The 13,297-nt window shown below is 44.6% G+C and overlaps 1 protein-coding gene across 1 annotated transcript; it reads right to left on the bottom strand.

The window, feature by feature from the left end:
* Window positions 1-7,219: 7,219 nt before the first annotated feature.
* On the bottom strand, window positions 7,220-12,446 carry LOC130554617 (uncharacterized). Its single transcript, XM_057334392.1, has one exon. The coding sequence runs from the start codon at window positions 12,086-12,088 to the stop codon at window positions 11,219-11,221; it is 870 nt and encodes a 289-aa protein (XP_057190375.1). The 5' UTR covers window positions 12,089-12,446; the 3' UTR covers window positions 7,220-11,218.
* Between the last annotated feature and the right edge of the window lie 851 nt (window positions 12,447-13,297).

The following is a 13,297-nucleotide window of genomic DNA, read 5'->3' as shown; positions in this document are numbered from 1 at the left end:
AGCCATTACCGCTGCCAATGCCCCCAATGCTCGCCTCCATCACGTATGTACGTACCTTTCCCTCAACATAATGGCATTATGCCATCTGTTCACAGTTCACTGGGCAATGGCTACCCAGGGGCCAATGAAATCCACTTGCTCATCAAACAACGCTTCTGGTGGTCCGGAATGGCAGCATGTACCATCTCCAAAAGTGCCCAACACCTGCCTGAAGGAAAGCTCTTATCTCTCCCGATGCACAATCGGCCATGGTCACACCTTGGAGTCGACATCATAATGGACTTACCTCCATCCTCTGGCAATACTTGCGTTTTTGTGGTGGTGGATAGATGTTCTAAATCCTGCCGTCTGATTCCTCTTAAAGGTCTGCCCTGGAATTCGCCGAGCTCCTGTTTCAGCACGTATTCCGATACTATGGTATTCCTGAGGAGATCGTCTCGGATAGGGGGCCCCAGTTTATCTCCAGGGTGTGGAAGGCCTTCTTTAAACTCCTTGGTGTGACCGTAAACCTGTATTCTGGGTACCACCCTGAGTCGAATGGGCAGACAGAACGCAAGATCCAAGAAAACGAGAGCTTACTTGGCCTCTTTCCCTTAGTCCATTAAATTAACCCGTCACATCCCTGCTTAGACTCCCACCCAACCATAGAATTCATCCTGCATTCCATGTCTCCCTGTTAAAGCCCTTTCACTCACCTCCCTCTGATCTCTCCAGAGAGCCTGGTCCATCGGAAGAGCCTCCTCCTCCTCCTCGAAGACGGTACCATCTACTCTGTCTGTGACATCCTCGACTACCGTTGCCGTAGTGGCCATCTGGAATACCTGGTCGACTGGGAGGGATACTGCCCGTAGGAACGCTGATGGGTCCACAGAGATGATATCCTAGATCCGGCTCTACTCACCAAGTTCCACTCAAGTCACCCCAGTCAACAAAAACAACGATGCAGTTGCAGGTCACCTCAATGACGGGGAGTTTGGTCCTGAAGAGCGGACGGTGGTGGGGAGGTATCACCAGGCTCTCACACCACTCCCTCTCAGCGATCCCCGTCACCCGAATTCTGATCACCGCCACCTGCACCTCGTCATCATGCTCATCAGCCCCAGCATAAAAACACAACTCACTCCCTCAGTCATTGTCCAGTCTCAACTTAGATATGGACTCTCACATGTGTTACTTATCTGAAAGTACCTGTTATGCCACGCTGAAGTCTCCACATCTCTTGTCTTCCACGTCTTCCAAGTCTGCCAAGTGTTTCAAGCCTGCCAAGTTCAAGTCTCAAGTATCCATGCTGTACTTTCACGGATCTCTGCCCTGCGTTCACGATCTCCTGCAACACAAGGACTGTAATTACCATTCAGTCCTCAGCATACACATAACAACTTGCCTGTTTTCTTACCGTTGTGTGTCAATAAACATTGTTGAAATACTCACCCCTAGTCTGCCTACTGGGTCTGTTACAGGTGTGAGTTACGCATTACATTCTTTCAATGGAAGTCTATAGGAATGTCGCAACTCTCTATTTCAGCTGCTCTGCTCTGCACTCAAATCAAATCAGAGAGCAGTAATTTAGTAGGAAATACATAAGGCGACAGCTTTTACATATCTGTTTCATGGTATATTTGTGTTTGTTTGTTCAATAAACATTTGACATTAGCCTTACATCGCTATCTATAAAGTTCTCTATTTCTTTGACAACCCGCTCAGTGCTCTAAAGATCAACATGCCATTAACATTTCCAGAGGTCAGACATTATGGCACACCTTTGTGCATGAGTGGGCTGCTTTACAGCTGGCTAATGGAAGTCATTTGTAAAAGATACGTAGACATTTAAAAGGAATCATAAAATAAAATACTGTCCAATGAAAAGCTCTTTTGAAGCAAATGTAATAGAGGAGAAATCATGTGGGGTTTCGGTCTCCAGTATTACATTTTAAAAAGTATGCTAAAATACCTGAAACGTAATGTTTTTATCTTGACACGCGTAGGACGGGTAACAGTTGGCTAGCCCTGCAGCTGTTTACAAGGGCTTGCATTATGTTTTTAACAACACGACGCTCTGACCTTTTCTTAAGAGTTAGCCTTCCACTTTGGTTGGGTGACCTTTATCAATGTAGGGGATCGTTTGGGTCCTCAGCGTTTTTGTTCAATTGTTAATGTAGGGGAATGTTTGGGTCCTCAGCGTTTATGTTCAGTTTTTATGTCAAGCCCGAGGGCAAATTTCTTCTTATTGGAAGCTCAAAATGTCTTACTACTTATAAGATGGTACTACAGTTGTTAAAAAAACTGAAAAATGTAAAAGACACATTGTGGCAAGGGGGGTGTGATTTAGCAAGGTCTGCAGCTGGAGAGAAGGCTGAGAGAAGAGTGGTGAGTAAATGGGGTGCGAAGTGCAAATGATGATCAGCTGTCCTCTATTCCAGTGATTGGTGTGGGGATGCATATAAACAGCTCGGAGACAGGAGCCGGGTGTGTGAGAGCCAGCAGAGTCTACTGCGGAGACAGAGCGAGAGAGAGAAAGCCTGAGAGAGGAGTGCTTCACGAGAGGATCGTCAGCTCCAGTAGAATGTGGAGGCTGGAAACAGAGACGCGCAGCGTCAGCATTGAACTGTGATATATTTTTGTTTAATAAACCGTACTTCTCCTCTGCAGTAGTCAACCTGTCCCCGATCTCTTCCTTCTCACCTACACGAACCTTGCTACACACATGAATCATTTACATTTATGCATTTGGTATTTCATACTTTGGCCTTTACAGATCATTTTATCAGTATGGGTGATCCCTGCCACTTGAATCCAAAACCTCTGTACTGATAACACAATGCTCTACCAACTGAGCCACCGGAACATACATCTAGCATTCATTTCAAGGAAAAAACAATAACCTACAAATTGCTTACTTAATAAACCACATGACAAGGGCACAGCTTAAAATATTACATTGACGTTTGGAGGACTGTCAAGTTCACCTCTAGCATTGGGTTCTGTCGTGGGAGTTGACAGTCAATGAACCGTTTGCAAAGGGAAATAAAATGTTTATTATGTCTTGGCAGCAGAATATATGCAAAATGTATTTTTGAGCTGCTGATTTGCATCTTTAGCGCTATGAAAACACACAAGGGTACTAGAATCAGGTAAGTGTGCGTACTTTGTGCAGGGTCATTTTCATCTATTTAATATAGGCAATTAATGAGTCTGGAGCTGAAAAAATGCATAAGATACACATGAAATATATATCCAATCCATCTTTTTTCACCTCAAAGTCCAGCATAATTGTCACAGATTTATGTTCATGCTTTAGTATTATGCACATAAATTACATTTCTGCATCACCAAAATATTATTTGTATATTTATTTTGCATTCTATTATTAATTTATTATTAGTGTGGTATCTTATTTTTAACATAAATCGTTCATTTCTTATATCCATCTACTTTTAAAATCGTTCTCAAATACACAAAGGCTGAAAATACTTTTGTACCTGTATTTTTTATTTTTGTTTTAAATAAATATGCAAAGATTTCGAACAAACATCTTTTACGTTGTCATTATGGGGTATTGTTTGTAGAATTTTGAGGAAAATAAAGAATTTTATCCATTTTGGAATAAGGCTGTAAAATAACAAAATAATATATAATGTATATAATATATAAATAGAATAGAATTTCAACTTGAAAATATGGCAGTTTTCTTCTTAGTATCCTGCTGGATTCACAAATCTATGGAGAAAGCCATTCTGTGTTGATTGTGGATGTTTCCATCTGTTTCAAACCCGCTTTTCTTGATTCCTAGACCACATTTTCAAAGTGAGAAATATTTAGGTTATTTTTCTTGCAAGACATTTTTTTTTATTGTATATGCATGACAAATATGTTTTAAACACAAGATGTGAGACAGAGAAAGATAAAGACAAAGTTAAGATCATAATCTTATACATGTGTATAAAAGTTTTCTCTGTGGTTTGTCTTGAGATACTCTCAGCCATGAAAAGAATATTTAATCTCTTTGAGTTTGCTGTCCAGTATTGGCCCATTGTCGTTTGTCCAATCCAGTCTAGTCTAGTCCCTGCATGTCAAGTCACTGCAATCTCATGGCTGTTACCTATATCAACTGCGTAACACTTTTTCATAATGCCCGATTAAGGTCTTCATTGGCGAACAATGTGTATCTGACCTGCATAAAGCTACAGAGGAACTTCACGGTAGAGGTCTTCATGGGTCCTCTTAGAAAATCCGAGATCCGACCTGAGACCCAAGTGGGTTTGGGTCTAAAACTTTGACGATTGCCTCAGACACGGGTCAGCTCTGATATTATTGGCCTCAGGTCTCAGATAATTTAAAATAGATGCGTTCTGTCGAATGGACCTGAACTGACCCGTATAAAAACGTCTTGGTTACGGATGTAACCTCAGTTTCCTGATGGAGGGAACGAGACGTTGTGTGGAGCCGACAGATGGGGTTCGCTCTTGAGAACCTATCAACTTCTGACTAGTTTAGAAAAGGCCAATGAAATTGGCGAATGAAATTTGCATGCTGGACTCCGCCCCCGGATATCCGGGTATAATTGGTTACCGTGGTATTGGTTACCACGTCTGGAGCACTAGGTCCGGTTAGAGCTGTGTGTTAGATAACTCAACTGTTCCCCGGCCTAAGGAGGCAGGGCTGCTCTGCCCAGCCTGACCCCAGGAGGGTGCTAAGTGATGGATGGAATGCCTGTTCTTTACCCAGTGGGGAAAGAAGGGAGGCGTAATAGCCGCTGATCCCCCTAGAGGAAGGGGGAAGGGCTTTCGCAGGCTTACTCCCTACCGGCTGCCGGTCCTACACGTTGCCCTGCAGGACGCGGGCTGACACCGGTTCCACACGTAGGTATTAGAACCTCGCGAAGGTGTTGGGCGTAGCCCAACCCGCAGCTCTGGAGATGTCTGCCAGAGAGGCGCCCTGAGCCAGTGCCCATGAGTAGTGTGCCTCACTCCTAACGGGCAGGGGCGATCTTGAGATCGGTATGCCGTAGCAATGGCATCCACGATCCAGTGCGTCACGTCTGTTTGGAGACAGCCGTCCCCTTCTGCTGACCTCCAGAACAGACAAGAGCTGCTCAGAGCTTCTGAAGCTCTGCGTGCGGTCCAAGTAGAGGCGCAGTGCACATACTGTACACAACACGGACGGGGTTGGGTCTTCCTCCCCGGTGGGGAGCGCCTGCAGGTTCACCACCTGGTCTCTCGGGGTAGTGGTGGGAACTTTGGGCACGTAGCCAGGCCGGGGTCTCAGGATAAAGTGAGAATCACCGGGCCAGAGTTCTTGGCAACCTGTGGACAAGGATGGTGCTTGTAGGTCCCCTACCCTCTTGGAGGTGAGCGCCATCAGGAGAGCCGTCTTTATCGTGAGGTGAGAAAGAGCGGCAGCTCCGAGGGGCTCGAAGGGGGGGGCTCTTGAGGCCCGTCACCTAGGTCGCAAGAGGGTATGGAGCGCGGATGAGGCGGTAGCCTTCTCGCGCCCCCTTAGGAACCTAATGACCAGGTTATGCTGTCCCAGAGGCTTCCTAGCAACTGGGTCGTGATGAGCGGCCGTAGCGGCTACATACACTCCCAGTGTGGAGGGGGGAGAGGTTACTCTCCAGTCTCGCTTGAGGAAGGGACAGCACGCTCCCGATCAAGCAACTCTGTGGGCCTTCTCTTAGAGAAGAGCACCAGGACGAGAAGAGGCACCACTTATGGGCGTATAGCTGCCTAGTGGCCGAGGCCCTAGTCTGAGTGGTGTCCCAACCCCCGGGGGTGGGCCACTCAGGATCTCCTCGTCCCGTCCAGACATGGAAGTTCCAGGGGTCTGCCTGGTATGCCATAACGTGCCCCTTGTTCGGCCAGAGGTGTCTCTCATGGACCACAAGTGTGGACATCGCCCGACCCAGGGCCCGCGCGGTCACCTTTGGTCGCTCATAGAGCGAGGTCGGTGGCGGCGCGGAGTTCCTGCATAAGCGCTGGGTCGGTCTTACCCTCGCGGAGCTCTCTCAATGCCTTGGCCTGGCAAGAGCCATAGCGTGGAGAGAGGAGGCAGCTTGGCCCACAGCAATGTAAGCTCTCGACACCAGAGATGCCCTCCATGCTTTGAACGGGAGCCTAGGTCGAGCCCCCCAGGTGGCCGCCGCCTTCGGGCACGAGTGCACCGCGGCGGCATGCTCCACCTGGGGGACATCGATGTATCCTCTAGCTGCCTCACCCTCGATGGAAAAGAGGGTGACAGAACTTGTTTGACGTGAACGTGCCGGAAAGGGGCGTTCCAGGTCTTACTAAGTTCTTCATGCACTTCCGGTAAACACGGCACTGGGGGTGGGCGCGGCCCTCAAACCTGAGTCACCATGTAACCAGCCGTGAGCGCTGGGAAAGGCAGTGCAGGCACTGCAACCCAATGTTCACGCCGGTCCAGGAAAGCATGGCTGATATTTCGACTTTCGCCTCTTCCTGGGCACGACCCCCCGAGGGAGGGAGCCTGAGGAATCGTCGGAGTCGGATGGCAGTACGTCACCCCCCGTTGCTGCAAGAGACATCTCATCACCACGCATCGTGTCCGAATACGTGGTTTGAGGAACAAGACAGTGGGACTGTCTCCTGGGGAACGGTCAGACGAGCTAGACGAGGTGCGAACGGTCCATGAGCCAGTGGCTGGCGGATTAACGCTCACAGTAATCCTCATATCACCCTCACTGCTTGCCGTAGCGGGCGGCAGGGCCGTAGTCCTGCCGTCACGGAACGGGGAGCAAACAAGGTGGTGGCTGAGTCCCGTGGGAACACAGCCACCTTTGACGCAACGCCTGAATCGTCAACCTCTCGCAGTGCGGGCAGGACATAACCACAACGTCTGCCCCAGCGTACTGGAAGCAGACACCGTGTCCGTCCCCCTCCTCGATGAGTGTGTTGCACCCATGAGAACAGCGGGACATGCCACGCTGGAGAAATTTGCTCTTTTAGGAAAAACAGTCGAACACTCCTGGCACTGCCGAGACGCCCAGGGGAAGTTGCTGCAGGAAGGGTCCGTCCGCTGCACCACGTCGTAAGATTCCAGCAGTAATTCGACGTAGAGTTTGAAGTCTTGAAGTCAATCAGTGTGAAGGCTCCGAAGAACAAAAGGTGAATGAATGCAGCACGCCGTCTCCCTTTTATACCCGGATATCCGGGGGCGGAGTCCGGCATGCAAATTTCATTCACCAATTTCATTGGCCTTTTCTCAACTCAACTCTCAACTCAACTTTATTTATATAGCGCTTTTACAATTTTCATTGTTACAAAGCAGCTGTACATGAGACACATTGACTACAAGCAAAACAATCAAAGTTGTACCTGCAAAAACAAGAAAAGGTTGAAAACACAGAAGACAGACACACCCACACACAAAACACTCCACACACACAACACGCACACACACCAACACACACAGACACAGAGACACACACACACACACGTACGTACACAGACAAGTACGCACACACACACACGCTCAGTGAGAGCACACATTTAGGATAAAGGAGAGAGAAGCACAGGTCAAATATAACAGATAATAAATTCCTATATGCAATATTAATTAAGTAAAACTTTAAGATTCTAAAGCAGCCCCCCCGGTCAGGCAGATAGTGCAAAAACAGTATGCAAACGGTGGCGAGGAACCCAAAACTCTAATCGAGAAAAAAAACCTCAGGAGAACCCAGGCCCAACCAGGGGATTCCAGTTCCCCTCTGGCAAAAGCTGCTGCCTCTGCACAAGCTCCAGAGAACTTGCACAACAAGGCTAAATAAAATAAATAAACTTAATAATAAAATAAATTATAGTTTAAGATTATCATTAATAATCTAATAGCATTTGAAATTTTGTGGTGAAGACATGTCAAGAGACCGCGTCCTTCTTTATCCAGCTCTATCATCTCAGCTCTTGTCAGGTCCCCACTTCCCATTCTCCGCTCTACCATCAGGTCAGGCCATGAACTGCATCCTGCTCGCTGTGGTAACCTTGGAACAATGAGACAAGACTGGCTGAGAGTAGAGTACTGTTCTGTACTCTTTGATGCAACAAGTACATCAGTTGTGTTTTTGGTTCCGGTTGATCTAACTAATGCAGCCTAAACCCTCTGAAGATTTATATTATGGAAGAGTAGTGTATGCAAGATTAAAAAGATGCGTCTTTAGTCTAGATTTAAACTGACAGAGTGTGTCTGCCTCCCGGACAGTGCAGGGAAGACTATTCCAAAGTTTAGGCGCTAGATAGGAAAAGGATCTACCACCTGCACTTGATTTTGAAATTCTAGGTATTACCAACTGACAGGACGCCTGAGAGCGTAATGCACGTGAAGGACTGTAATACAAAAGGAGTTCATTCAAGTACTGAGGAGCTAAACCATGTAAGGCTTTATAGGTAATAAGCAAGATTTTAAAGTTAACGCGATGCTTTATAGGTAACCAGTGCAAGGTTGACAGAACCGGGCTAATATGTTCATACTTTTTTGTACGTGTAAGAACTCGAGCTGCCGCGTTTTGGACCAATTGGAGTTTTTGTAATAAGCCTGCAGGGCAACCACCTAACAGTGCATTACAGTAATCTAGTCTTGATGTCATGAATGCATGAATTAACTTCTCTGCATCTGAGATTGACAGCATATGACGTAGTTTAGATATATTCTTAAGATGGAAAAACGCAATTTTACAGGTGTTGGCGACGTGGCTCTCAAATGACAGATTACTATCGAATAGAACGCCAAGATTCTTTGCTGACGACGAGGGTTTTATGGAACATCCGTCAATAGTTAAACAGTATTCTTGGTTGTTACTTATAGCAGTTTTCGGTCCAATAAGTAACACTTCCGTTTTGTCCGAGTTCAGTAATAAAAAGTTGTTACTCATCCAGTTTTTTATATCGACTATGCATTCCATTATTCGATGGAACTGCTGTGTTTCATGAGGCTTCGAGGAAATATAAAGTTGAGTATCATCAGCATAACAGTGAAAGCTAACTCCGTGTCGCTTTATTATATCTCCTAGAGGTAGCATGTATAATGCGAAGAGCAGAGGCCCTAAGACTGAGCCCTGTGGTACACCGTACTGGACTTGCGATTTGCGTGACACCTCATTGTTTATTGCTACAAATTGAAAACGGTCGGATAAATAAGATTTAAACCATTTCAAAGCTATTCCCTTAATGCCGACATAATTTTCGAGTCTATGTAGGAGTGTGCTGTGGTCAATGGTATCGAATGCAGCACTAAGGTCTAGCAGCACCAATAACGAGATACAACCTCGGTCAGACGCCAATAGCAGATCATTTGTAACTCTGATCAAAGCAGTCTCTGTACTGTGACATGCTCTAAATCCAGACTGGAATTCTTCATTGATGTCATTCCTTTGGAGGAAGGAGCATAATTGAGTTGAAACTACTTTTTCCAGAACTTTAGATATGAAAGGTAGATTCGATATAGGCCTGTAGTTCCTTAGTTCTCTAGGGTCGAGTTGGGGTTTTTTGACAAGGGGCCTTATAACAGCCACCTTATATGCTTTAGGCACATGTCCTAATGTCAGAGATGAGTTAATAATACCAAGAAGAGGATCTATAATTTCTGGGAGCATCTCTTTCAGTAGATTTGTAGGTATAGGGTCTAGTATGCATGTTGTTGATTTAGATGATCTAATAATTTTAGACAGCTCATCTTGATCTACGGTATAAAATAATTGCATTTTCTCCTTAAGGGCGCTGTAGTTAGTTTGTTCAGCGGGTTTCACTTCTGATTGCATTGTTATAATTTTTTCTCTAATATCTTGGATTTTATATGTGAAGTAGTTCATAAATTCATCACTGCTATGCTGATATACAGGATCAGAAGTCACTGACGATTTATTTTTTGTTAATTTAGCCACCGTGTTAAATAAAAACCTAGGATTGTGCTGGTTTTCTTCTATTAGTGATGAAAAGTAGGCGGATCTAGAAGTTATTAGGGCTTTCCTGTATTTTCGAATACTATCCTTCCATGCTGTACGAAATACCTCTAATTTAGTTTTCTTAAAGTTGCGCTCCATTTTTCGGGCCGCTTTCTTTAGAGCCTGAGTGTGTTCATTATACCACGGTGTGGGGCTGCCATTTTTAATCTTCTTTAAACGTAGTGGAGCAACTTTGTCTAGCGTTACCGAGAAGGTGGAATTAAAATTTTCAGTGGTAATGTCAAGATCTTCAACGTTATTTCTCATGATTTGAGACAATTCGGGCAGATTATCGAGAAACGCATCTTTGGTAGTTGAAGTTATTGTTCTACCATATTTGTAACAATGAGTTTTATTTGCAGCCGTAGGCCAGTGAAGCAAACATAATACCAGATAATGATCCGAAATGTCTTCACTCTGCTGAAGGATTTTAACGTCGTCCACATTTATACCGTAAGACAGTATTAAATCTAAAGTATGATTACGAAGGTGAGTGGGTCCTGACACATGTTGACTAATGCCCATGGAGTTAAGAGTGTCTTTGAAAGCCATTCCTAAGGCATCTGTAACGTTATCTACGTGGATGTTAAAGTCACCAACGACAAGGAGTCTATCTGCGGCCAGTACTAGTTCTGATAAGAACCCACCAAATTCTTTAATAAAATCTGTGTGGTGCCCTGGAGGCCTATATACAATAGCTAGAATCAATTTAAAAAGTGTTTTATCTTTAGTATTAGGTGTTGAAACATGAAGAACCATGACTTCAAAAGAATTATATTTAGAGTTCGACTTCTGGGAAATGCTAAGAGAGTTATTGTAAAGTGCTGCGACACCTCCCCCTCTGCCTTTTAGACGAGGCTCGTGTTTATAATAATAATCTTGGGGGACAGATTCATTTAAAGCAATATAATCATCTGGTTTTAGCCATGTTTCTGTCAAACAGAGCATGTCTATTTTATGATCTGTTATCATATCGTTAACAAAAAGTGCTTTATTAGAGAGAGATCTAATATTTAGCAATCCGAGTCGTAACAGTTGATTATCTGTATTTTGTTCATGTTTAGTTTGTTTAACGTTTATTAAATTACTTTCAAGAGGTTTACGCATTATTTTATGTTTGCTAATCCGGGGGACAGACACAGTCTCTATTTTGTGATGTTTGGGAGAACGGATTACTACATGTTGTACATTTTGTGTATTCTGCGACGTGAGACGGCAAGCAGACAGTTGGTTAAGCCATACTGTCTGCTCCCTGACCTGGGCCCCAGCGAGTCAAGTTTTAGCATTAGCATTAAGACTTTTTGCCATATTTCTAGACAGGATGGAAGTCCCAGCCCAGGAGGGATGGAGACCATCTCGTTTCAACAGGTCAGGTCTGCCCTCAAAACTCTTCCAGTTATTTATAAAAACTATATCATTCTGCAGGCACCACTCAGACAACCAGCCATTTAGTGATGATAATCTGCTATAAATCTCATCACCACGATAAGCATTGAGGGGGCCAGAGAATATTACAGTGTCTGACATCATGCTTGCGAGCTCACACACCTCTTTAATGTTATCTTTTGTGATCTCCGATTGACGGAGTCGAACATCATTTGTGCCGACGTGAATGACAATCTTACTGAATTTACGATTAGCCTTAGCCAGCACATTTAAATTTGACTTGATGTCAGGCGCTCTGGCTCCCGGTAAACATTTGACTATGGTGGCTGGTGCCTCTATGTTAACGTTCCGAACAATAGAATCACCGATAACTAGGGCACTTTCAGCAGGTTTCTCAGTCGGTGCGTCACTGAGCGGGGCAAACCTGTTCGAGACTGTAATCGGAACGGTCGAGTGATGTTTTGTCCTGCGACTACGCCGTCTCACAGTCACGAAGTTTCCCAGCTGCGGAGGATTTTCAACCGGAACCGAGCTGTGTGCGCTAATGTTGCTCGCATCCAAAGTGTTTTCTATCGTCGTTAAACTCTTACTATCCTCAGATAAAGATTGGATGCGAGACTCTAATTCTAAGATCTTCTCTGTCAGCCTAACTATTTCCCTGCATTTATCGCATATAAAGCCCTCGCAGCTGACAGAGAAGGCTAAGCTAAACATATGACATGAGGTGCAAGTAACAATAATAGGAATAGAAGCCATAACTCACCGGATTTGAAGTGCAATTCCAACTTACCAAGGTTGCTCGATGGATCGTAGTATACTCGCTTAAAAAGAGAAACAGTTAGCACACAAGACAAACCAGAGGCAAGATGATATTCCACAGTGTGAACAGAAAGCAAGCTAACACTCTATTTCTATGCTAACGGCGTTAAGTTAACTATCACTTTTGGTTTAGACTCTTCCAAGTAAATAACAGGAACAGGGTTATTGAGATATCAGGATAAGTTAGCAACGACAATAATAATTAACGAAAATAAAATACACTAATATTAGAGCGAAGTGATAAGAGCACTGATACAAACAAGCTGCCGGCAGCGATGCAGGAAACAGGAAGCAATGCAGGAAACTAAACTAGTCAGAAGTTGATAGGTTCTCAACAGCGAACCCCCATCTGTCGGCTCGACACAACGTCGAGAGACCGACAGAAAGGGAACCTGCATTATGCTGTGTCTTCATCCAGGCTTCATTTATTTTGACCCATTTTCCAGATATGCAGTAAATAGCAGTACAGTCAACACTAACGGATCGTTGCCATTCTTTTCTTCAAATCCTTAGAAATCATCATCAGGCCACTGGGATTTATTTTGGTGCTCAATTGTTCTGACTGGTGCGTGCAGAGCTGCAGGCTGAACAGACGTCGATGCACAGTCGGGTTAAAAAAAATACTGGGTTAGGCACTTCAGGTCTGCCTCGGGTCAGGTATTTCTTTAAAAAAATACACATATGCACACTGGGTTCGGGTAAGAATTCATGAAAATGAGAGAAATTTTAAGTGTGTATATACTAATTCATAATTGCTAAGTTAATTATGAACTGTTATGACACTATTTCGCCTTAAAGCTAACCACAAAAGGCCTAGATGTTACATGTCTTTAAATATGCTCAGTTTGTCAAATATTCATTTCTAACAGTTGATTGTACTTCGTTCATGCTGTCAAGACCCTCAACACTGTTATTGTGTCACAGTGGGTTTTCAATCAGACAATCTGCGTGCAGAAAGAATAGCATCTAAATCACTCGAGGTTTCCAGCTACCAAACAATACACTTTGCCAGCATCGGGAGAAGCAAACAGTGGGCTTGGTTTTTCTAAGTGCTGTGACACTGTGGCCCCTGAGAAAAAGCTAGAAATTGTGTCTGAACAAGAGGGGTCTGCTAAAAGCCCTGCAATTGAACCTTTTTGCCTCATG

Source organism: Triplophysa rosa, linkage group LG5, assembly GCF_024868665.1.
Source record: "Triplophysa rosa linkage group LG5, Trosa_1v2, whole genome shotgun sequence".
Taxonomy (NCBI): Eukaryota; Metazoa; Chordata; class Actinopteri; order Cypriniformes; family Nemacheilidae; genus Triplophysa; species Triplophysa rosa.
This window is presented reverse-complemented; position numbering and strand designations above follow the sequence as displayed.